This window comes from Xenopus laevis, chromosome 8L (assembly GCF_017654675.1).
Source record: "Xenopus laevis strain J_2021 chromosome 8L, Xenopus_laevis_v10.1, whole genome shotgun sequence".
Lineage (NCBI taxonomy): Eukaryota > Metazoa > Chordata > Amphibia > Anura > Pipidae > Xenopus > Xenopus laevis.
Window position 1 is genome coordinate 122492424 of NC_054385.1, and position 23365 is coordinate 122515788.

General features: G+C 41.3%; 1 protein-coding gene across 1 annotated transcript; it reads right to left on the reverse strand.

Moving 5' to 3' along the window:
• Positions 1-2956: 2956 nt before the first annotated feature.
• On the reverse strand, positions 2957-22906 carry LOC108699386. Its single transcript, XM_018231423.2, has 9 exons — positions 22826-22906; positions 18379-18527; positions 17717-17883; positions 10523-10612; positions 10248-10413; positions 9725-9892; positions 8714-8884; positions 6556-7086; positions 2957-4469 (listed from the first exon to the last, which is right to left on the reverse strand). The coding sequence occupies exons 1-9, from the start codon at positions 22839-22841 to the stop codon at positions 4293-4295; spliced, it is 1635 nt and encodes a 544-aa protein (XP_018086912.2). The 5' UTR covers positions 22842-22906; the 3' UTR covers positions 2957-4292.
• Between the last annotated feature and the right edge of the window lie 459 nt (positions 22907-23365).

The window sequence follows — 23365 nt, forward strand, 5'->3', positions numbered from 1 at the left end:
ATATTCCGATTTTTCATTTGTCTTTGCATTTACATTTTATTATTGTTACATATTTTTGAATAGTATTAGAGCAGCTTCAAGGTATTCTTAAAGGAAAGCTTAACCCTAAAATTGCCATATTTTATATATTGAACTTCTATATACCAGCCTAAAGTTTCAGTCAATAGCAGCAATGATCCAGGACTTCAAACTTGTCACAGGGGGTCACCATCTTGGAAAGTGTCTGTGACACTCACATGCTCAGTGGGCTCTGATTGGCTGTTGAGAAGCTAAGCTTAGGCCTCGTCACTAATTATCCAGCAGAAAATGAGCTTCCCCTGTAATATAAGCTGATGCTACAGGTTTGCTGATTATTAAATTCTGATGCTAATTGCACTGGTTTCTGTGCTGTCATGTAGTAATTATCTGTATTAATTACTAATCAGCCTTATATTGTGACATTTCTATTCTATTTGTACTGTATATTGTGAGTGGCTCCCTAAGCTCAGTAAGTGACAGCAGCACAGAGCATGTGCAGTGAATCAGCAGAAAAGATGACGGGGAGCTACTGGGGCATCTTTGGAGACACAGATCTTTACTGCTAAAATGCCGTGGTTGCCTTGGGCTGGTACAGAAGCACAAAACATAATGTACAACATTTCTAGCTGACTTTTTAGTTTAACTTTCCTTGTCCTTTAAACGAGAAGGAAAGGCTAAAACTAAGTAAGCTTTATCAGAAAGGTCTATATAAATACACCAGTAAACCCTTAAAGTAGTGCTGCTCTGAGTCCTCTGTCAAAAGAAACACCACATTTATTTCCTTCTATTGTGTACTCATGGGCTTCTGTATCAGACTTCCTGTTTTCAGCATAAACCTCCAGAGCTAGGGCTTGAGCATGCTCAGTTTGTTCCTCTTCCCCTCCCTTTCCCCCCTCCCTGTTGTAGTCTGAGCCTAGATCTATGAGTGAGCAGGGAGAGACTCAGATGGAAGTGGTCACGCCAAGCTAATATGGCAGCTGCTATCCTAAACAAACAGAGAGCTTCTAGAGCTGTTTACTCAGATATGGTAAAGCATTCTACAAAATAAATATAGTGTTCTAGCTTGCACTATTGTGGCTAATCTATTGGCAATAAACTGCTTTGGTAGCTTTCCTTCTCCTTTAAAGCTGTAAACACTTCAGTGGTCCTGCAATTCCATTAACTTTTGTGCTAAATCCCCATACCTTGCCTCTACCCTAGGGTTATATATGGTATCTAGAGTAAATACGTAAGTTTGGTAGGAAGGGGCACAAAACAAGCAGGATTATGAATACTTTATTTTAGTGTTGCTAGAGCCGCTATTCTCCAGAGTGGATTTTCACCAGCAATCTGGTTGCTAGAGTCCAATTTATTCAGGCATTGGTGTACATGAGAGACTGGATGACAAATAGGGGAGGTCATAAAAAGTAATAATATACAGATATGGGACCTGTTATCCAGAATGCTTGGGATCTGGGGTTTTCCAGAATAACGGACTAATTTTCCGTTACTAACCTTGTCTATTAGAAAATAATTTAAGCATTAAATAAACCCAATAGGCTGGTTTTGCTTCCAATAAGGATTAATTATATCTTAGTTGTGATCAAGTACAAGTTACTGTTTTATTATTACAGAGAAAAAGGAAATCTTTTTTAAAAATTTGGATTATTTGATAGATATGATAGACAGCCTTTTTGCATAATTCGGAGCTTTCTGGATATCCAGTTTCCAGATAACTGAACCCATACATGTCGTTGTAGCCTCACAATGCAATAGGTTTTTGCCTGCTAGGGGGAGTGACTTCCATTTGAAAGCTAGAAAGAGGCAGAAGAGGAAGGCAATTCAAAAACGCTAAAAAAAAAATCAAGACTAGTAGAAAGGTTGCTAAGAATATGACATTTTCTAACACAGCGGTCCCCAACCGTTTTTTTGGACCGGTGCAAAATGTATTTTTCTTTTTGCAAGGACCGGGGATGGGGTCGGCAGCAAGTTTAGACACACTGTATCCAATTTGGAAGCACCATCATCCAATAAGGCGCACCTTGTTTTTATGCGCTGCTGCTAGTTTCGGGCCCGCGCCCGGTGGTTGGGGACCCCTGCTCTAACATACTAAAAGTTACCTCAAATGTGAACTGCTCCTTTATCCATGAGGCAACTCATTGTTCTTGCACCAGGGCATGGAAAAGAACGGTAACGGCACAGGAACCCAAGAGTATAAGGAAGGTTCAGTCCTATACGGCCTTGGGAGGTTTAAGTGCAGTCCTATTCCAATAACATCTTTTTGGTGTCGATTTGAAAGTATTTTTACGGGGAATCTCTCAGCTTTGCACGTTGGCTTGTGTGGATTTTGAATGCCATGGATATTCTGACAAGCGCTGTTGCAGGAGATACATGAAAACTGCAATTTTTACTGCTGACCTGTGAAGCAGAGCATTGAGACCAGGGATTTTAGCCTACACTGAACCACACCAGCATTACTGTGCACCTTAAAGGAGAAATCAACCTACACTGAACCACACCAGCATTACTGTGCACCTTAAAGGAGAAATCAACCTACACTGAACTACACCAGCATTACTGTGCACCTTAAAGGAGAAATCAACCTACACTGAACCACACCAGCATTACTGTGCACCTTAAAGGAGAAATCAACCTACACTGAACTACACCAGCATTACTGTGCACCTTAAAGGAGAAATCAACCTACACTGAACCACACCAGCATTACTGTGCACCTTAAAGGAGAAATCAACCTACACTGAACTACACCAGCATTACTGTGCACCTTAAAGGAGAAATCAACCTACACTGAACCACACCAGCATTACTGTGCACCTTAAAGGAGAAATCAACCTGTGGGGAAAAAACTCCTACCCCCAACCCCAGGTAGCCCTCCCTCCTCCCCACACGCTAACTACCCTCCCAGGGAGATGCCCCATACTCAATACTTACCCCTCGCCGTAGATTCTTCCAGCAAAGTTCCAAGCGTCCATCTTTCGGCTCCTCTGTAAGCTGACTGAGAGATCGGCAATATCCGTGTAATTCAGCGCGTGCACAGTTGTCGCAAACCGGCAATCTGCTCCAACTGCGCATGGGCAGAAATACCCATCTCTCAGTCAGCTTACCGAGGAGCCAGAAGATGGACGCGTGGAACTTTCCAAAAACGGCCATGGGTTGTGGTCTAATTCATTTGAAATTAATGCTGTGACCAGGGTCACCCTTAGTATATGATGTAGAACAATGGCAGCCCATTGCTTCTTTGATAAGCTCTGTACAAAGAGAGTGGTTCCTCCTGTTGATATGGAACGGTGATTGCTAGTCTGGCACTGTTCTTTGTTCACAGGTTGAGGGTGAATACTCCAAAGGTTGGCCATGGCTGCCTTATATCATACCAAAGTTTGATCCATCTCTAGGTAGGTTTTATTTGAAGCAATTTCTGGCTGTAGACATGATGGGCATGCCTTGAATGACCATAAAGACACTGATCTGTAGCTTGCCAGTAGATTTTGCTTCAGCTAAGTAGCATTGCAGCTTCTGCTCATATGTAAAGATTTCTATATGCAGAGATGAACACAAATGACTTTTATAATTTACTCTCAATTTGTGCATAATTTAAGGGATAAATTAGCTACTTAGATCTACATAACCATCCATGTTCTGAAAGGCTTTTCTGAATAAAAAAAGAGGGATAGTTGAAGGTAATCTAATATTTTGACCAGCAGAGGTCACTGTTAGGGCTATTGAGTCAGGTTGCACGTATGTATAAATTAAGACCAATATGCAGATAATTAAGTCTGTGCAGATTAAATCATGACAATGGTGGTCAGACTCAATTCAAGTCCAACCTTTGGTCAGCGCCTTCATTAGTTCACAAAAAACTTACAGATGTAGGAAATATTGTTGTATCAGTCATTTAGCCATAGATCCAAGAATATTTAAGGCAGCATATAAGCTTTTACTGCAAATCTCCCCACCTTGACCTTCAAGCTGGGTGTTTCCGATGTATCTAGAAAAGCCATTCTCCCAAAATGTTATCCTAGTGGAACCCCCACCACTGTTCCAACTTCCAAGACCCCAAAAGGGACCATCCCCATAGTTTAGAATCTGCTGAGCTTTGATCTTTTCTAAAGCATTCAAAAAAATGGAAACTCTGCTTATAATATAATTTTCTTTTAGATAGAAGCACCAAATCACATCATTAATCTTCTGCAGACCTTGGATTCAAAATCCTTGTAAAGTGCAGGTCCAGACCTCTGAGCATTAGAGAAAGTCATTGCAAGTTCTTCCCCTGTCTATCAGCTTGGCTTATGATTAGCTGATTGATTGTTTTTAAACGTTTGGATGCAGTCATCTCTGATCTTTTCATATATGTCCTCCTGATCATCCTCTTGGTTGGGGGAAAGGTATGGGGCAACTTCATGTTGTGTAGGTTTTGCACAAGTTGTATCATTGTTCTTCCGTGTTTTCGATACCTGTAGGGAAAAGAATAGAACAGGTTAGCATTTAATCACCCAGTTCTTCTTATTCACACATCATGAAAACATCATGGGATTCATTGATGTCGGCCACAATGAGTGTTTATTCGATTATGGTTCCTCTTTGGGGTCTAAATTCCATAACTGACCTTCCCATTAAAGGTTATAGTTTTAGGAGGGAATGTAACAATGGGTAACACTTTGTGTCTACTAGAGAGGAAGCAGACCCTGCAGTTACCCTAATTAATAAGCAATTTCAATATATCATGGTAGAATAGATCAATTTACCAATGTTTTGGGGCTCAACATTGAATTTGCTGCAGGGCCCAGTTATACCACTGCACAGAAGCTTATTGTTTTAAAGCAAACATCTGCTTGAAGGCTAAAGACCTGGATTGCTTGACCTACACCCTGTTGAGCTTTTGAGAGGACTCGTTTGTTCTGAGTTCAGAGTTCTTGCCTCAGTGTCTTTCTGTCATAAATACAACTGGACTTGCACTAATAGCACTGCAGTCTAGAGAGACACAGGTTGGCCTAAAGGTGGCCATACACTATAAGATTTGCTCATTTGGCAAAGTCGCCAAACCAGCGGACCTTTCCCTGATATGCCCACCAAAGGCAAGTGATATTGGGCTTATCCAATGATTTAGCCTTGGGGCTGAATGATTAGATTACAATGATGGGAATAGACACTGATGTGTTGAGGACCACATCAACTAGCCTCGATCAGATGCCAAATTGGTCTAAAGGACCAGAGCTTAAATCTGCTCATGTATGGCCACCTTTATACTCAGAGGTTGGATGAGGTTGCTTTGTAGCATGCACATCCAGATTGGGTTTGGCTTGGACATGGGTTGCTTCTTAAAGGGCATGTAAAGGCAAAAAAATAAAATCCAATTTTTACTTTCTTTAATGAAAAAGAAACCTATCTCCAATATGCTTTAATTGAAATTTTGTACCGTTTTTATAAGAAACCTGACTGTATGAAGTGAAATTCTTCCTTCATTTACTGCTGTGGATAGGAATTGTCAGACGGTCCCTAACTGCTCTGCAGGGAAACAATCATACTTATGAACAGCCCGCCTTACTTCCCAACCATGCAGAACTCAAGCAGCTTTGCTTGTTTCCCTGTAGAGCAGTCGGCGACTGTGTAGAGATTTGTATTGGATTTTATTTTTGCCTTTACATCCCCTTTACTGTTTATAACTCCAGGTGCAATGGCAAAGATCATGGAGCCAGATTTGGAGAAAGTTTGTAATAAACAATACAAAAACTATAAAATCCACATTAGATTACATGACAACACAGCCCCAGTGCAGTCTGTATATTCTGATTATTAATCAGTCTTGCTGTATTGGCTTCTGGCAGATGTTATTTGACTTGTGCTGTTTTGATAATTTATGACGATCCCTAAGCAGCCCAGACCACACTGAGCATGTGCACAGTCTTGGTCTTGCAAAGATATTTAACAAAGTTACAAGATGGTGACCCCCTGTTGCCAACTTTGAAATCATAAATCATTTATTTGATTAGGCTTGTGGTGCAGTAAGTTCATGTTTATGTTTAGTATAGAAAATACAGCATTTCTAGCCTTATTCTATTTTAGACTTTACAGTACTTCCCCTTTAACAGCCACACCACAAAGTAATTTTAAACTGTGCATATTTTTGTTTGTTGGTTGGATAGTAGGATGTGGAGCCTGTCCCCCTTTTACATCATCTCTGATGCCACCATAGAGGGTGGTCATGCAGATATAAAAGTCTGTTCTTATCAAAAAGGGTTGGGTAGGGTGGCCATGGCTGAGAAAGTGCTATTTCAACACTCACCTGGTGATCTCTCAGCCTGGCTTTTAATAAACCCTTTGTCCCTTTGGCATGTTTGAATATGAAGAGCCTGATGGAGGCACTTATTCCTGCCCTGTTGCTTTGAATGTGTGCAGGGCAGTAAATTCACAGCTAGGTGATGCTGAGAGCTACAGAACTGTAGCAGTCTAATCCAGCAGAAGAAAGAAAAAAGATACTAAATTAAGAAGGAAAACTAATGTTAGTAACAGATGTGCCCCTGTTGTAATAAAGAAATTTACCTTGGATTCAGAAACAGGCTTTAATGAACTTCCCCATGTCTTGCTGCAGTCTTCCAGCTGCACAGGTGACTGTTTCTTCTGACGGAAGGAAGAGTGGAAAGGTGTGGGTTTATTCCTCAATGGTTTGTTCATAGTCTTTGCAAGAGTAGTCATGGTGGCTCCACATTTTGACTCTTTTTGGAATCCGTGAGATACCACAGCATTGAGGTCCACCTCAGAATAGACATTCTCCTGATTGTTCTTGCAAGACCTGCGCCCCATGGCATAAAAAGCTATGGGTTCTTCCGTGTCATTTAAAAGTTTAGGGTCCGTTGCCACCAATCTAGGAGGATCAGAGTACGTATGGAGCTCCTCTAAGGTAGAATAAGGCTCTTCTGGAGGAGGTGTCCTAGATTTGTTTTGAACCGTGACTGCTGGCATCTTCTTAACATGTGCATATGCAACTGCTTCAGTCTCTTGCACTGAGAATTTTAAGGATTCTTCTCTTGAAATGGGCTGTTTTGTCCTGGGTGGAGGCGATGCAAGTTTAACCTAATGGACAATATATATTATTAGCATTGACTGTAGAAATCCATTGTGAAGACATGTGATCTTAATGTGACACTGAACTGTCAACAACTCCTCATGGTTAAGGCCATAGATAAGAATTCTTTGCAGGCACTCTCAATATAATATCAAGAAGAAGACCTCAGTAATGTTGAGAAAAGTTTGTTTTTGTCCTATGTTGGCCAACTAATCAATTCATCATTTCCAATACAACCTCTACGCTGATGACACTCATATTTAGCTCTCCCTGCCCCTATACCAATAGTGTCCCGGAAATCTGTTTTGCAGTTAATTACTCCACTATCTCCCCGGGCCCAGTGCTTACAATCAAAATTCATTCTGCCCTCTCCTTCACTCCTCATATCCAATGAATGTCAAATTCACCTACAGACTTCACTCTGTCTCATGTCAACTATTGACTACTGTAATTCTCTGTTGATAGGCCTACTCCTCCAAAGACTACCACGACTCCGGCACATCACATATGAAGCTGCCAGGCTCATGCATGTCACCAACCATTCCTCCTCACTTATGCCCCTCTGTTGGTATAAAAATTAAACTATTGACTGTTATGTGTAAAGCAGATCACAACTCTGCCCCATCCTATATCTCTCAACTTGCCTGCAAGCATTTACACAACAACTTAGCGTACTCTTCTTCTGAGCTCTTCCTCAACATCACACTTGGTGGGACATTCACTAAGATTCGTAGTTGTGCCAGGCGTAACTTCGCCGCACTTCGCCAGGCGAAGTTGCGCTAGCGTTGATAAGCGAAGTTACGCTAGCGATGGTTAATTTGCATACTGCACCAAATTCAAATTTCAATGGAGGTATATGTAGCAGCACTACACAAGCCTGGGAAACCTTCAAAACATCAAATAAAATGTTTATTTTGCCCTACACATGTGCCCACTGTATAGTTAAGTTGCCATGAGTTAGGAAATGTAGGGGGGAAGAAGGGGAGCCCCAAAAATTTTTTTCGATCTTTTTCAGCCCATCACCCATAATGTAGAAAAAACGCCAGCCTTTTTTTGGGACTTAGAAAAATGTTTTACTTTTTTTGAAGCAATCCCTATCTACTCTATTGCGCTTCGCCTGGTCTGAGGTGGTGAAGGAAGTCTAGCGTACAAGGTAGCGTTCAGTACACTGCGCGCGTTAGTGAATTTGCGTAGTGACGTCCGTTGCGCAAATTCGCCAGGCGTAAGGGTGCGTAGTTACACTAGCGAAGTTACGCCAGCGTCCGTGAATTTGCGAAGTAACAAAAATGCCCAACGCTAGCGAATTGACGCTAGCGTTAGGCACTTCGGCGCATAGTGAATTTGCCCCTTAGTCTTCTTCACTTGCTCACATTCATTCATTTGTTAGTTTATCGGTATTGTATATAGATATTTCATGTCCCATTAAGATCCTGAGTAGGCCACAAACCCTGCACCCATTTTATGTATGTCCCGCTCACCCACAACTGAAATTTTGTAGTTTGATAAAATAAGCTGGAAAGCAGTAGCACACCTGAATATTATGCAGAGGGGCAAATATCTTTCTTTTTTGCCCTTATTAGGATAGTATGTGACAGACCAGATGTATATTATATTTAACATTGAATAGGGCTTTACCTTGGTTTTAATTTTGGTTAGTAAGTCCTCTCTTTCTTCAAGAGAATTGGATGGAGAAAGCTTTGGGTCACTTGGTGCATTTGTCCCCCTAGTGACACTGCTGTACAGTTTTTCCTTTTGATTCTCATCAGCTGGATTTTGCAAGGAGCCACCGGAGTCCTTACTTTTAAGCTTCGGGATAACAGAACATTGTTACATTTAGCACACACAAGAACGTTTGTTTTTGCATATGAAACCTCAATTCTTCTAATGTCAAGAGACAACCTTGGGTCTCCAGAAAGATCTATTAGTTTGGTGAATACACATTATTGCAGGATCCCTGTATGTTAAACGTAACTCTCTTTTGCAGGTATACCAATACTTTTCTTATAGCCTAATGACCTTATATCCAATGGGTTCTATAGTGCAAAATTTGTAGCTCGACTCACAGAGGAGTACTTAGGAGAGGCTGCATCATGTTCTCATAGACCAAAACAGACAATAGGCAATTCCTATGGTCCATAACCGCTTTCTGCTTTAACTCTTGCTCTGTGTCTTAACTTTGAGACCTCAGGTACTGGTGGACTACAGCACAGAAGTCTATGGATTTCTGCAATCCATTCATACTATTCTTCCAGATTATATTATTTGTAGTGTTGAACCTTTGGTCCTCAACACCATTTACAGATTCAACCCCATGGTCTCCAAAGCAAAATTTTGGCCATCTCAATCCAGTATCTCTCCAACCCTAGATATAAAATTATTGGTTTATTATGCTGCACCAATGTATCCCACTGAGATTCTTGGGCCTCAATGCTGCCACAACTCCTGCACATTCTTATTTATGTCCCTGCTTGGCATCCTCTGCTAAGATTTGTAGGTCAACAAATTCAACATCTGGGAAGAAGCAATACTCCGTACCAAGTTTATGCCATGGGATAGATTTCTTCCTTGTCCTCACTAAATTGTTCTGTGGTGTGATATCTACACCTGCAGACCAGACGTTATACATAACAACGAAAAGGGCCTTACCTTGCTTTTTATTTGGACCAGTAAGTCCCCTCTTTGTTCAGGAGAAGCAGGTGATGAAAGCTTTGGGTCACTTGGTGCATTTGCTTCTTTAGTGACGCTGCTGTTCTCCGTTTTATTTTCTTCAGCTTGATTTTGCAAGGGGCAGCTGACATCCTTACTTGTAACTTTCTGTAGAAGATTATAATTTTTATAAAAACCAATAAAATGTAAGCGTAATTAGCATGTCATGGGAAATGGAAGGGCCCTTGCTTCTCAGCCTGTTCCTCTCAATTGCAAATAATCTGGTGATAGGATCCTGTGACCACAGGCCAATGATTAGACTGATGGAGCAACATGTGAACTTTTTAGGGAAACCGAATAAGTCGTCCAGGTCAAACTTATCAAGATAGGGTTGTTGCCAAGACTTGTTCCTTATCAGATGGACTGTATGACACAATTCCTACACAGAGCTCCTTTATTATTCTGCTTATACAGTTGCTGCCTGGTTTCTAGCCAATTAGAAGCTCTCATGGTCCCACCATACCTTAGCACAAGCAGTCGTGAGACGTTCTTTGTAGGGTTCTACAGGATAAACATGGTAATGATCTATTAACTCTTGTAGGCTGGGGTGGACACTGTCCTCTCCCTCGATCACATAGCGGTCATCTTCCAGCAGGTCAAGCACGAAATGGCGACAACGCTCAGCTCCTCTGGGGAGTAAACAAGGCAATTACTTTTATTATTGAGTGGGTCACTGGGATTTTCCAGCAAAGCAAATTTACAGAGGCAGCAAATTCTGGAAGTGGAAAGAAGAGTCACCTGTATGAAAGGACAAACCCGACTCGGCTTTCACAGAAACGGATCAGAAAACATCCTGGAGGCTTCACTTCCAGCATCTCCTCTGTCCTTCTGGGTAAAAAAAAAACACACTGGCATAGTACAGGGAACATTTAAGCTTTTCATCTTTTCATTACTCTATAGAGGGAAAGTTCAGCTTCATCAATGTTTTTTCTTGTACATTTTGCTCTTTTGTGTATATTCTTTTTATCCTGCAGCCCAGGCTCTATCAGCATGTGTATAACAATAGGTTCAGCAAACTCACCAGCTGATGGCGGAACGCATGAACCTTGAGAACGCAGTGTGACATGACATTGTTGCTGTTTGGCAGAAAACAGACAATCATGGAAGGCCATTGCTCAATTTGCATGATGGCTCATAAGTCTCTTGTTGACCCTAACAAAAGTTTCAGTGGGATTCAGGAACTACAACTTTACTCCACTGCCTTGTAACAAGCCAGTAAATTGAAAAACACAGTGGGATAAAAGGAATATACACGTAAAAAAAGAAAGTAGATCATGTTGATCATTTCGATCATAGAGTATAAGCGTGTGTGTTTATATATACTGTATATATATATATATATATATATATATATATAAGATAATCAGGAAGCCGGCACAGCACGTCAAAAAGTCATCGCTGCCTGGGTGCAATATGCCCAAAAATTAAGTCCAAAAATCACTTCTATATATACATATATATATATATATATATATATATATATATATATATATATATATATATATATATATATAGCGCTATGGATCTCTCATAACATTTAAAGGACAAGGAAAGTTAAACTAAACAAGAAGGCTAGAAATGTTGTACATGATGTTTTGTGCTTCTTTACCAGCCCAAGGCAAACACAGCCCTTTAGCAGTAAAGATCTGTGTCTCCAAAGATGCCCCAGTAGCTCCCCATCTTCTTTTCTGCTGATTCACTGCACATGCTCTGTGCTGCTGTCACTTACTGAGCTTAGGGACCCACTCACAATATACAGTACACATAGAATAGAAATGTCACAATATAAGGCTGATTAGTAATTAATACAGATAATTACTACATGGCAGCACAGAAACCAGTGCAATTAGCATCAGAATTTAATAATCAGCCCTGTAGCATCAGCTTATATTACAGGGGAAGCTCATTTTCTGCTGGATAATTAGTGACGAGCCCTAAGCTTAGCTTCTCAACAGCTGCTCAGAGCCCACTGAGCATGTGAGTGTCACAGACACTTTCCAAGATGGTGACCCCCTGTGACAAGTTTGAAGTCCTGGATCATTGCTGCTATTGACAAGCTGACACTTTAGGCTGGTGCGATAAGTTCAGTGTATAAAACCAACATTTTTAGCCGCATTCATTTAGTTCTCCTTTTAGAACCAGCTACATTTCCCTTGCCAAATAGCACGTGAGAACTGTATGTATCGCATGAAGCTGTTTTTAGACCAAGTCGGAAACCACAAAAGCTTCCTGTTCAGCTGTGAAAGCAAACACTGATTCTGCCATCTCTAGTTGTGTTATTGAATAAACATTTCCCAACACACCCCCCCCATCCCTTGTCACCCTTATCAGGGAATAAATCCCCAAGGCTAACTTGTACGTAGCAGAGTAACTAGATATTACTGGGCCCCACAGCAAATTAATTTTAAAGCCCCCAACATATCCAAAGATTTTCCTGTTTTACAGAGATGTGTTGAAATTGCTCTTTGGGCCTCCTGGGTCCCCCTGTAGCCGCAAGATCTGCTTCCTCTGCCCATCAATGCAATGCAGAAGAATTCATATACTTAAACCCATAACAGGTCCACACAAATCAGGAATCCTACTACGCAGTCAAGTAAATAATGTGGGATTTTTTTTATATTTGGATCAAAAGGGAGATTTAGCAAAGGATTTAATGTAATTTATCAATGCTTTCCTGACTGTATGGATAGATCTCCCAGTTAAAACAGCTGAATTCCATTGTTCCATACAACATTTGAGTTAAAATATTTATTTTAACACAGGCAGAAGACTAGTCCCTGCACCAACATGTCCCATTTAATTCATCAGTCTCCAATTTCTTAACTTGTGAAAAGGCAACCAACCCTCCATCCTATGTATCTGTCATTATACAGTAACTGTTGTATGGAGAAAGTTGTACCACTTTGGGGCTCCTTTAATCTCTTAGGATACTACTGTGTTCTACTGTCATTAGAAATCACGGGGCTTGGGCACTAGTGATGTGCGGATTTCGAGAATTTCTTGACCCGCACCCGACCCTAAACCGCCCGCTCCCTACCCGAATCCGACCCGGGCCCACTTCTCCCCTTTATTTATAGACCCGCGCCCAACCCACCCCGCAGTGATGTCACAAAATGGGCGGGGCAGGCGGAAGTCTATAAATTCTGGCGCCGGAAGCCGGCAGTACTAGGTCGTGGGCAGGGAGAGCAGGAGAAGAGCTCGACCCACACCCGCCCTCAACCCACGCATTTTGTCCAGGGGTCGTCCCGAACCCGCCCGACCCGCAGGTAAACCCTCGGATCGGCCCGCACATCACTATTGGGCACCCACCCTCGCACCCAACCCCGCCCCAGACCCCACCCACTCAGTTAAAAGACCACACAGACATCAGCGCTAAAAAAGTAACCTCCCCACACACACAAGTTATAAAAAGCTATTGATGGTCAGGGCCCCCTTATAAGTTTAAAAAAAAAAAAACATTGGCGCCAGGGCCCCCCATAAAAGTTTTTTTAAAAAAGCATTGGTGCCAGGGCCCCCTTACAGGTAAAAAAATTGGGACCCCAACAAAAATATTTTTTAAAAAAACATTGTGCCAGGGCCCCCCTTACAAGTTAAAAAAATTGGGGCCCCCAAAAATATTTTTTTAAAAAAACATTGGTGGCAGGGGCCTATAGAATATTAAAATAATACATTGGTGGCCAGGGGATTAAAAAGCGTTCAGTAGAATTGAACTCATGGGTTCAGGACTTCAACTTCGCCTCCTTTTGTGACTTTGGGTCTTTTCGCCGCTTCAGGACTTCAATTTTGGCTGTTTTCGTGACTTCGGGTCTTTTCCCCGCTTCGGGACTTCAGCTATTTTCGTGACTTCGGGTCTTTTTGCCGCTTCGGGACTTCGGCTTCGACTGTTTTTGTGACTTCGGGTCTTTTCACCGCTTCGAGACTTCAGTTTCGGCTATTTTCATGGCTTCGGTCTTTTTGACACTTCAGGACTTCGGCTATTTTCGTGGCTTTGGGTCTTTTCGCCACTTCGGGAGTTCGGCTGTTCGGCTTTTCGGCACTTCCGCATTTTCGGCTGTTTGGCGCTCACAAGGGGGCCCGGCTCTTTTAAAACTGCAGCACTGCTGGGCCCCCCTTCATGTCCAGGCCCGGGATACTTTTCCCCCCTGTCCCCCCCTGATGGCGGCCCTGCCTACTGTAACACGTTTTTTCAAACAACAACCAGCATAAAATTCTTGTTTAGCAGTCGTTCTAACTTTGTTAGTCTGCCCCTTCCCCCCCCCCCTCCTGGGGGAGCCTGGAACAGTGGAAGAGGGACTCAGCTTGAAAACCAGTTAAGGTGAGAGCTGAGGACAACTGCCATCTAAATACACCTGAAAGCCCAGATTGAATGTCAAGCAAACTTAGAGCTATCATGGGTCATTTTGATTGCCAACAGTGATGCATATTTTTGGGTGATAATCATCTGTTCAAGTCAGTGGAAAACAAGCCGTGGTGGGTGGGCTGATCCATCTAACTTTAGTTCCTAGTGAGTGGTGATTGGTCACTATTTTTTTTGATGTTCAGTCTCTAGGTTTCATTAATGTATCCTGTAGCTCCATAAGAAAAAGGCTAAACTTGCAACCTTGGCACAAACAATTGTTACATTCAGACTTTGAGATAGATTGTGTCACCAATATTTTTCTCTAGGTGCTTCTTCTCTATTATAAGGACCTTTAGATAACCAGTCCAGTCATTAGGCATTCAACAGAGGCCATGTTTTGACATAACGTAACATTTCTCCCAGAGGAGGAAATGAAAGTAAATGATATATATATTTTTTTTTGCAATAGAATTCTACTTTAGGCAGTACTAGTGTATTTTTAAATAGCGGCCAAATGCAAGGGTATGTCGATTGGAGTTCAGTTCAGAACTTCATTATTAGAATTCAGAGCAAAGAGTTTTTAATAAAGAACAAGATTGGTTTTAACTGGAAAACACATTGCAATTTCCTTTCTGTATAGTTTAACATTTCACAAGATTCAGCCTATAGTAATCTCATTCTAAAGAAAGGCAATTTATTTTAGTTCAAAAGCAGTAACTCGTAGCAACTGGTCAACAGTTGATTGCTGCAAATCAACACCGTGTCCAATATCTAATGCAAACCTTACCAGAAGTGTAAAGGGTGTTCTAACAGGGAAGGGACTAATAACCTTGGTTTTTGGATTGAGATTTTGCACAAGCAGATATCCACATACTGTTGGTACGGCTATGGTCTTTGAGTGCTGCTATGCTGGAAAATTAGCTATTCATTGAATATCCATGGAGAATCTGGATACCTTCAAGGTTCTCTGCATAGAGGGTTGTGCTGAATGCTGTAAAGTTGAAACCACTTCTCTCCAACTCACCAAGTTCTTTTGATAGCATATACTGTTATCTTCCTTGACCTGAAATGCTTTCTAACATACCTTGGTAACAGATTTGCCCCGAGGTAAATGGTGAGCTGAGAGATTGGATTGACTGGAAGCTTGTGTTGGGCTTCAAAGAAGAGACTTTGAACTTCTAGTTCTAAACTTTGAACAAAATTGCCGGAGGACCAATCGGTCGATTTGCCTAGCAGCTTCTCCTTGAAGATCCCCTTCAATCATCCAAAAATATACATCATTGCTTGAGATCAAAACAGCCCATCATAGTTCTAAGTTAGACCTAGAGGTCCAATCTTTTGCCAGGGCCACCTTGGGCTGCCAGCACAGTAGCACTCATGCAGAAAGGGCCACTGCTTGCACTGATACTTAAAAACAAATATCTTCTATAAGAAAAATGTCTTGAATTAGTTCATGTTGCTTTGTTTGGTAGTATGTTTCCTGATCTTTTCTCTGGATATTGTGTGTTTGAGGGAACCATAATCAGTCAAGCCTAGGGCTCCTGGAATAGTGTATGGTAAGTCAGTCTTCTGAAAGTAATGGCCTTATGATTCTGCATATATGCTATGAATAATGGTTGTTTAGGGAAACCGCACTAGTATTTCCCTGATTATTCACGGCTGGCGACATAGAGTTGCACTTCACTCTTCAACATTTTTAAATCCAATGCAAATCAACAGTCTTGAAATAGCACATTTGTTTTTCAGTGTCGGCATACTTTATTTTCTGTAAAAGGCAATGTCTGGTTTATATCTAGAAGGGCATTAAGTTTTAAAGGAGAACTAAAGCCTAGGCCTTAGCCTAGATGACCGGCCTCAAGCATTCACGGTTGAAATCAGGTCTGGATCATCTGCATTTGGGCTACCGTTCCCCTTAATTTCACAATGCATTTAGTGCTTGATCTATACACAAATACCAAGCTAATGTGAGACATGCTGGAAAACAAAGAACCAAGAGTAAAAAAAAAAGTTTAAGCAAAAGAGCCCAAGTGGCATAGAAAATGTTATTTGATGCCCTTTATTAAATATGTCCAATTAAGTTTAATTCTAGAGATAACGTCAGCTCCTTCCTCAAAATGTCATACATTTCCCCTTTACAACACCAGAACACTCACTTCCTTTTATTAACATCTTGGGGTTTATTTTGTTGTCTTCCTCTGTTCCCATGGTATTTATTTTGGCCCTCTCTAAAAATGGTCTGGCTCCTTATGCAAATAGGAGAATACAAGTAAATAATAGGACACAAAGCACATCAGAGCACGAGTAATTGCATGGGTGATATAGGTAAAGCTTTTTTAATGAAATTAAAAGGAGTATAGAACCTTGTTCAGATACCTTTGTCCCATATGAAGAGGTTACTATTCACAACATTGCAATTATTTTCCTAGCATGTTATAGGATTGTTCTGTATCTGGTTCTGGCATGTTAGTGTTTATGAGTTCACCTACGACCCCTAGTATGCACACTCGTGGAGTTAGCACCTTGTGAAAGTCTAATTTATCTGCTAGGAGATTCATAACTTCAGTCCAAAACTTGGCCACCAGTGGGCAGGATCAGAAAGAGGTTACCTTTTAATAAGTTAAAATAAATGTTAAATAAACAGAAAGACTGATTATACTCAGACTAGAAGTAAGAGTGTGGCTCCAGGTAGAATAGCATACATGCATTTATACCAGCAAGGACAAAGCAGGTGGCAAGTTTTGATCAGTGTTGTCCTCTCAAAAATAACCAGGTTGATCAAACCATCATCCACTTAGAGAAGAACGAAGAAGATCAAACCATTATCGTCTCCAGAAGAACAATGAAAATCAAACCATCATCCTCTAAAGAAGAACCAAGGAGCTCAAACTGTCTTCTCAAGTAGAACCAAATAGATGAACCGATTATCCTCTTAAGAGGATAACCAAGAAGCCCAAACCATTATCCACTCAAGAAGAACCAAGGAGCTCAAACCATTATCCTCTCAAGAAGAACCAATGATCTCAAACCATTATCCTCTCAAGAAGAACCAAGGAGCTCAAACCATTATCCTCTCAAGAAGAACCAATGATCTCAAACCATCCTTCTATCCAAGCAGCCACTTCTCACTCACTATGGGAAAACCAACCCTCTCAACTACAGGCACAACTATTTTTGTATTGACATTACCCTGCAATATGTGACCTCTAAATGAGAGTGGACTTATAAATGAAAGGGAAAACTATAAATGGAAGGTAAAGCAGCCAGAAGAAAGCAAACAAGGGACAGAAGTTGTATTATAAGTTAGAAATATAAAAATTTTCAAGGAAGTTCAAAGAGATAAAAAAAGAGTTTTGAAGGACAATAGAAGCATCCAAAGTTGATACCAGTGCGTTACCCCAAAGGTGTAAGGTTGTGATTAGCTCTACCAAGCACATTCAACACATCACCAACTAAACATCTTCTCATAAACTCATTAATGATCCAGTGGCTTCTCAAACAATCACAGCCAATTCTTCATTCTTTATTCTAACCCTCTGGATGGAATTCAAGACACATACTCAAGTTGCTTTGCATTGTAAAGTGAAGGCACTTACTTGCGAGTAACAAATCCATGGAACCATTCTGGAAACACCCCATTCTTGACAAGCCTCATCCTCTGTGTCTTTTCGAACCAGTTGTGTGTCTGTTCTTTTAACGTGCCTGCTGGAGTCTCAGAATTATATTTCTGGGCACCATTCTGTGAAGAAGGGACTTCTTCCTTCTATTAAAAAACACAGGAAGTTCTGAGTCTCAAACACCTTTTTTTAATTCAGTTTTGGCTGAACGCTGCAGAATTTATTTAAATTAACAATACTTATTGTATTGCTGGCAGCTGTGGTTTGGAAGGATACAGAGGAAGTAATCCAAATATAACAGTTTGTGTATTAAAAGCAAATGTAATTCTAAACATGAATAATATATTTCCATATGAAATTGAAAAGGGTAAACAAATACTGTTTTCACAATGACATTACCATTATCAGTCACATCAGTTCTTTCACTTTAACTAGGAAGCTGTTCAGGCTCTATTTATTTTCTTTTCTCCCTTTCTTTGAAACCTCCCAGAGTAACTCAGGGAAGGACTCTCAAACTATGATTGGATCAGAATAAGTAGCAAGGGTACTTCCCGTAAATGCCTGCCCTTCTATGGGCACTGACACACAGGGCAATTCAGAGTGTTTTGCTCCTGCACAATTAACTGTAAATTAATACTTACCCCACTTTCCATTTTTTTGTCTCCATCTTGGATCACTGCTTTCGATACTTTAGAGTGGACCAAATTTGCATTTCCAGACGGATGTCTTTGAGGTTCTTCCTTGTTAACAGGAATAGGTTTGAAGGTAATAAAGCGGACATGAGGAAAATCTGTGGAAGAGGGGGTGCAATGGACACGTTTACATTAGATTTACTTCTTCAGATCCTCCTTCACACTTCCACAAAATGTTATAGTACTTTTTGTACATACATGTGTGAGTAGACTTGTGAGTGTGACCAGACATGTTACGGTGTGAGTGTCTTTGTGTTATGTCAGGAATTCTAGATATACACTTAAACTGGCCATACATGGGCAGATCCGCTCATTTGGAGAGGTCACCAAACAAGCGTATCTTGTCCGATATGCCCAACTTGAATGGGCAATATTGTACTGACCCAATCATGGGCAATGAGGCCCAGCAATTGGATTAAAATGCCAGGAATGCAGGTGGTTGGTATGAGGACCACATCAATGAACCAATGTGGTCCTTGATATGATGGCCGATCTACATGTGTCCAATTTTCGGCCACATAAAGGTCGGGGAAGCCTGTCAGAGGGAACCATACACTGGCCAACTTAAACTGTCTGCAGCTTTTATTGGCCACCTTAAGGATTAAGGTATGGTCTACACACCGGCTGTGTCAACATTCATGATCTACATACCGAGCAGGGTCAAAAGGCTCAATTACATTTTTTATACCTCAGAATAAACGTGGGTATAACAATATCACTTTTTTTTTAACTTCTTTATTGACATCAGTCAAATATGTTTACAGCAACACAGAATGTAATATTGTACAGACATTGTACCTTTCACACCATAATCAAGGTCACCATAGTAGCTGAACGAAGCATTCTGTTAAACAGCAGTATCAGGAATAAACATGTGCAATAACACATATCCGAAATATAGCCAAACTGTAAATACGAGAAATAAAAAAACAAACAAACATACGGAAGGTTTCCCAAAAAAAAAAAAAAGGGGGGGGGGAAAGGATCAACCACACCATGTAGTGGAATCTGCCTCAGCTGGAAGTGAGATTCTTGTTTTGATGCAAGTTGAGAGATAAGAGAGAGGGCCATAAAAAAGCAAATAGAAAAGTGTCCAGACCGTGGGTCCTTCAAGCCTATTGAGTACGTTTTCCTCTGTAAGTTACCCACGGCTGCCAAATGGCATCATAAGTGGAGACTCGATTTTCATTATGCGCCGCCATTAATTCCATATCCGCTCTTACATCCATTGCTGATAATATGTGGTCAATTGAAATTGGTCCTCCAGGTTTCCAGAATTTGGCAATCAAGCTAGTGGTAGTGTTAAATAGGTGAAAAAGTAACTTTTTCGTAAACTTAGGCACATGGAACAATATCACTTTTAAGTAGAGCAGCACATGTGCTTACAAACAGGATGTGGACATGCGCAGAAGAGGACAGAAGAGCACAACGTGAATTGATTGGCATTTGGTGGAGGTAACTGAAATGTCCGAAAAGTTAGGTGGGGCTTGCTTTGAAAAAAAGGTTGCACTTGATGGACATGTGTCTAGTTTAAACTCTATCAAATTATTTTATAAGAAAATTGGTCGCCCCTTTTTTATGTAAAAAAACTTGTCCCCCAGAAGTTTAAAAAAAATGAGGTGCCCAGGGCCCCACCACACAACAGGGACCACAAAGGATTACTGCCATGTTACACTTACTTCAATTAGTGTGGCCCACCTGCTGTCAGTGAGCTGCCAACTACAGAAGGGAGGAGGGGAGCACAGGTGGCTGCATCTTCTTCCAGTGACATGATTTTCTTCCCTTATTGGTCAAGAATTTCAAGTCCTGGTAAAGCTGCATGGTGATTGGATGAGCTGGAGGAGAAGTTCAAACCTCAGCTATCCAATCCCTGAGCAGCTCAACCGGGACTTAAACTCAGTGACCAATAAGGGGAAGTAATGGACAGAAGATACCTCCCCTTGTGCTCCCGCCCTGCAGCTCTCAGAAAGCAGGGGGGCCCGGCTAATCAAGAAAGTGCGGTGTGACTGGCCCCCCCTTACCCTCCGGCCCCCTACAACTCTCCCTCATCTCCCCCCCTGATGGCTGCCCTGGCAACATGACTCAAATAAACGGAAAGCAAAACAAGAAACCTGTGGCACAGCTGATGCGGTTGATTCAGTAATCAGTGTTTTATTTAGCTCACAAAACAAAGCGGCTTTGTTTTGTGAGCTGAATTAAACACTGATCACTGAATCAACCGCATCAGCTGTGCCACAGGTTTCTTGTTTTGCTATGTACAGTTCTTGGGCTTTGGGCAGCTTTGGGCCCAATACCTGACGGCACTGGACACCAATCGGGTGTTTCAGGCCTGGAGCAGCACTCCATTGTTGGGATTGTCGAATAAACGGAAACACTAGAAGTTCCTTGGTGAAACATCAACATTATTAGATTTTTTAAAATTCTATTTATACACAGTGCAAACCCTTCTTAAATCATCTGCATAATACAATTATACCTCAAGACATTTTGGATAAAACCCCCCCCATTTGCCCTTTTTTGCACTTGAAATTTGGTCAGACCTCTCAGTTTAAAACAGGGTTACAGGCAAAATACTACAGTATATAATCTGTGGTCCAGACCGAAATCCGAATATGCAAATTAGGGTGGGGAGGGAAATCTCATGACTTTTCGTCACAAAACAAGGAAGTAAAATAATTTTTCCCTTCCCACCCCTAATTTGCATATGCAAATTAGGTTTCGGATTTGGTTTTGTATTCGGCTAAATCTTTCACAGAGGATTCGGGGTTCGGCCGAACCCAAAATAGTGGATTCGGTGCATCCCTAAAAATCAAGGAAATGTATTATACATAATATACATTATAGGTGGGACCACAAAACAACAATGTAAAATGAGGGAAAACTTAAAATCAGGGGATGTAAAATTGAGGTTCCATAGGAGCCCATGGCCATGCCTTTTAGGTCACAAATTGCTTTAATCAGTGTTATAAAATGTGATCCTGTCTGATCCTTACCCCTTTGCTGGGATTTTTTTTAATATGCATTAGGGATGCACCGAATCGAGGACTCGGTTCGGGACTCGGCCAGGATTCGGCCTTTTTCAGCAGGATTCGGATTTGGCCGAATCCTAATTTGCATATGCAGATTAGGCTCATGGAGGGAAATCGTAGGACTTTTTGTGACAAAACAAGGAAGTAAAATATGTTTTCCCCTTCCCATCCCTAATTTGCATATGCAAATTAGGATTCGGTTCGGTTTTCGGCCGAATCCATAATAGTGGATTTAGTGCATCACTAATATGTATCCATAATAGAGAAGCCATGTTGCTTGCCTTTGAAAATGTCAACAATGGGAAGGTTCCCAGATCCAAATAGTGCCGCTTCAGTATAAAGTGCTTTATACACTTTGCAGAGGGAGTAACAGTTGAACGTAGATGCAAAAACTTAAATATGGATATATATATACATCACAGACAAAGTGCCAACTGTCAAGATACACAGAAGATGACCAGTAAAGCTGACATTCTAAGCCAGGGATCCCCAACCTTTAGAACCTGTGAGCAACATTCAGAAGTAAAAGGAGTTGGGGAGCAACACAAGCTTGAAAAATGTTCCTGGGGTGCCAAATAAGGGCTGTGATTGGCCATTTGATAGCCCCTATGTGGATTGTCAACCTACATTGAGACTCTGTTTGGCACTGCATCTGGTTTTTATGCAACCAAAACTTGCCTCTTAACCTGGAATTCAAAAATAAGCTCCTGCTTTAAGGCCACTGGGAGCAACATCCAAGGGTTTGGAGAACATGTTGCTCACAAGCTACTGGTTGGGGATCACTGTTCTAAGCTTTCAGAAGCAATTCAGTAGTTCCAGCTGTGCAGAGAATTGTTCTGTGCATGCAATAAGCATGGGTTATGATTTAGAGCAAGGGATCCCCAACCTTTCTTGACCCGTGAGCCTTATTAAATGTAATAAAAATTGGGGAGCAATGAAAGCATGACAAATATTCCTGGAAGTGACACATAAGGGATGTGATTGACCATTTGGTAGCCCCTATGTGGGCTGGTAGCCTACAGGAGACTCTGCTTGGCAGTATATTTGGTCTTATGCAACCAAAACTTACCTCCAAGCCAGGAATTAAAAAATAAGCACCTGCTTTAAGCCCACTGGGAAAAACACCCATGGGGTTGGTGAGCGATATATTGCTTCTCAGCTAGTGGTCGGGGATCACTGATTTAGAAAGACATTTTGCAAAGGAGCAGTCTGACCTCATCTAAAACAAAATCAGACTCAGGAGACATAGTGGAGCAGGAACACTTCTCTCCCTAAACTGCAGTAAATATAATTGGTTCATGCTTCTGGTGTGACTTTAACTCCATGGCATGATGGGAATTAATGTTACCTGCATCAGAATCACTTACCCTGCTGGTAATTCATTGCATTGATTTGGGGATCTGGTGGATGTAGCAGCTGAGATGTGTCCAGTGTGTAAGCTGGTCTGCGTGTGGCCACGTTCTCTGTGTATCAGTTGTTTCTCAAGCTGCTTGCAGGAAATTGCTAGCCACAGCATCTTATCACACCGCCTGAACCCAGCCTGAAAACGTGCTTAGCTTTCACTGACGCAATGGAAACAGAAGAGACAAGATCTGGGTGTGAAATTGTTTAACATAGTGATGTGAGCTCCCATCTATAATTCTGTTTTAAACTGGCATTTGCTCTCTGTGTTATCCTGTGTCCACTATGGGGGTCGGCATAAAAAATGCCTCAATGATGGATGAGTAGAGCTGAGGCTCTCCAAGGAAAACTGAATTGCATCTCCCTCTTTAGACAAAATATTCACTTTGGGGGGAACTCATGAATGAATAAAAATATTTTTAAGTTGGAAAATGACTGACCAGGCGTGAAGTATGTGGCTCCCTTTGAGCAATGCACCCAAACACTCAATTTAATTGTACCTCTAA

Excerpts from the sequence above, each read along its gene's own strand:
- LOC108699386 (XM_018231423.2), bottom strand. Across the intron at positions 10,613-17,716 it reads CATGGATTTGTTACTCGCAA|AAGGACAGAGGAGATGCTGG; the intron begins GTAAGTGCCTTC and ends TTTTTTACCCAG. Across the intron at positions 9,893-10,247 it reads TCACGACTGCTTGTGCTAAG|AAAGTTACAAGTAAGGATGT; the intron begins GTATGGTGGGAC and ends AATCTTCTACAG.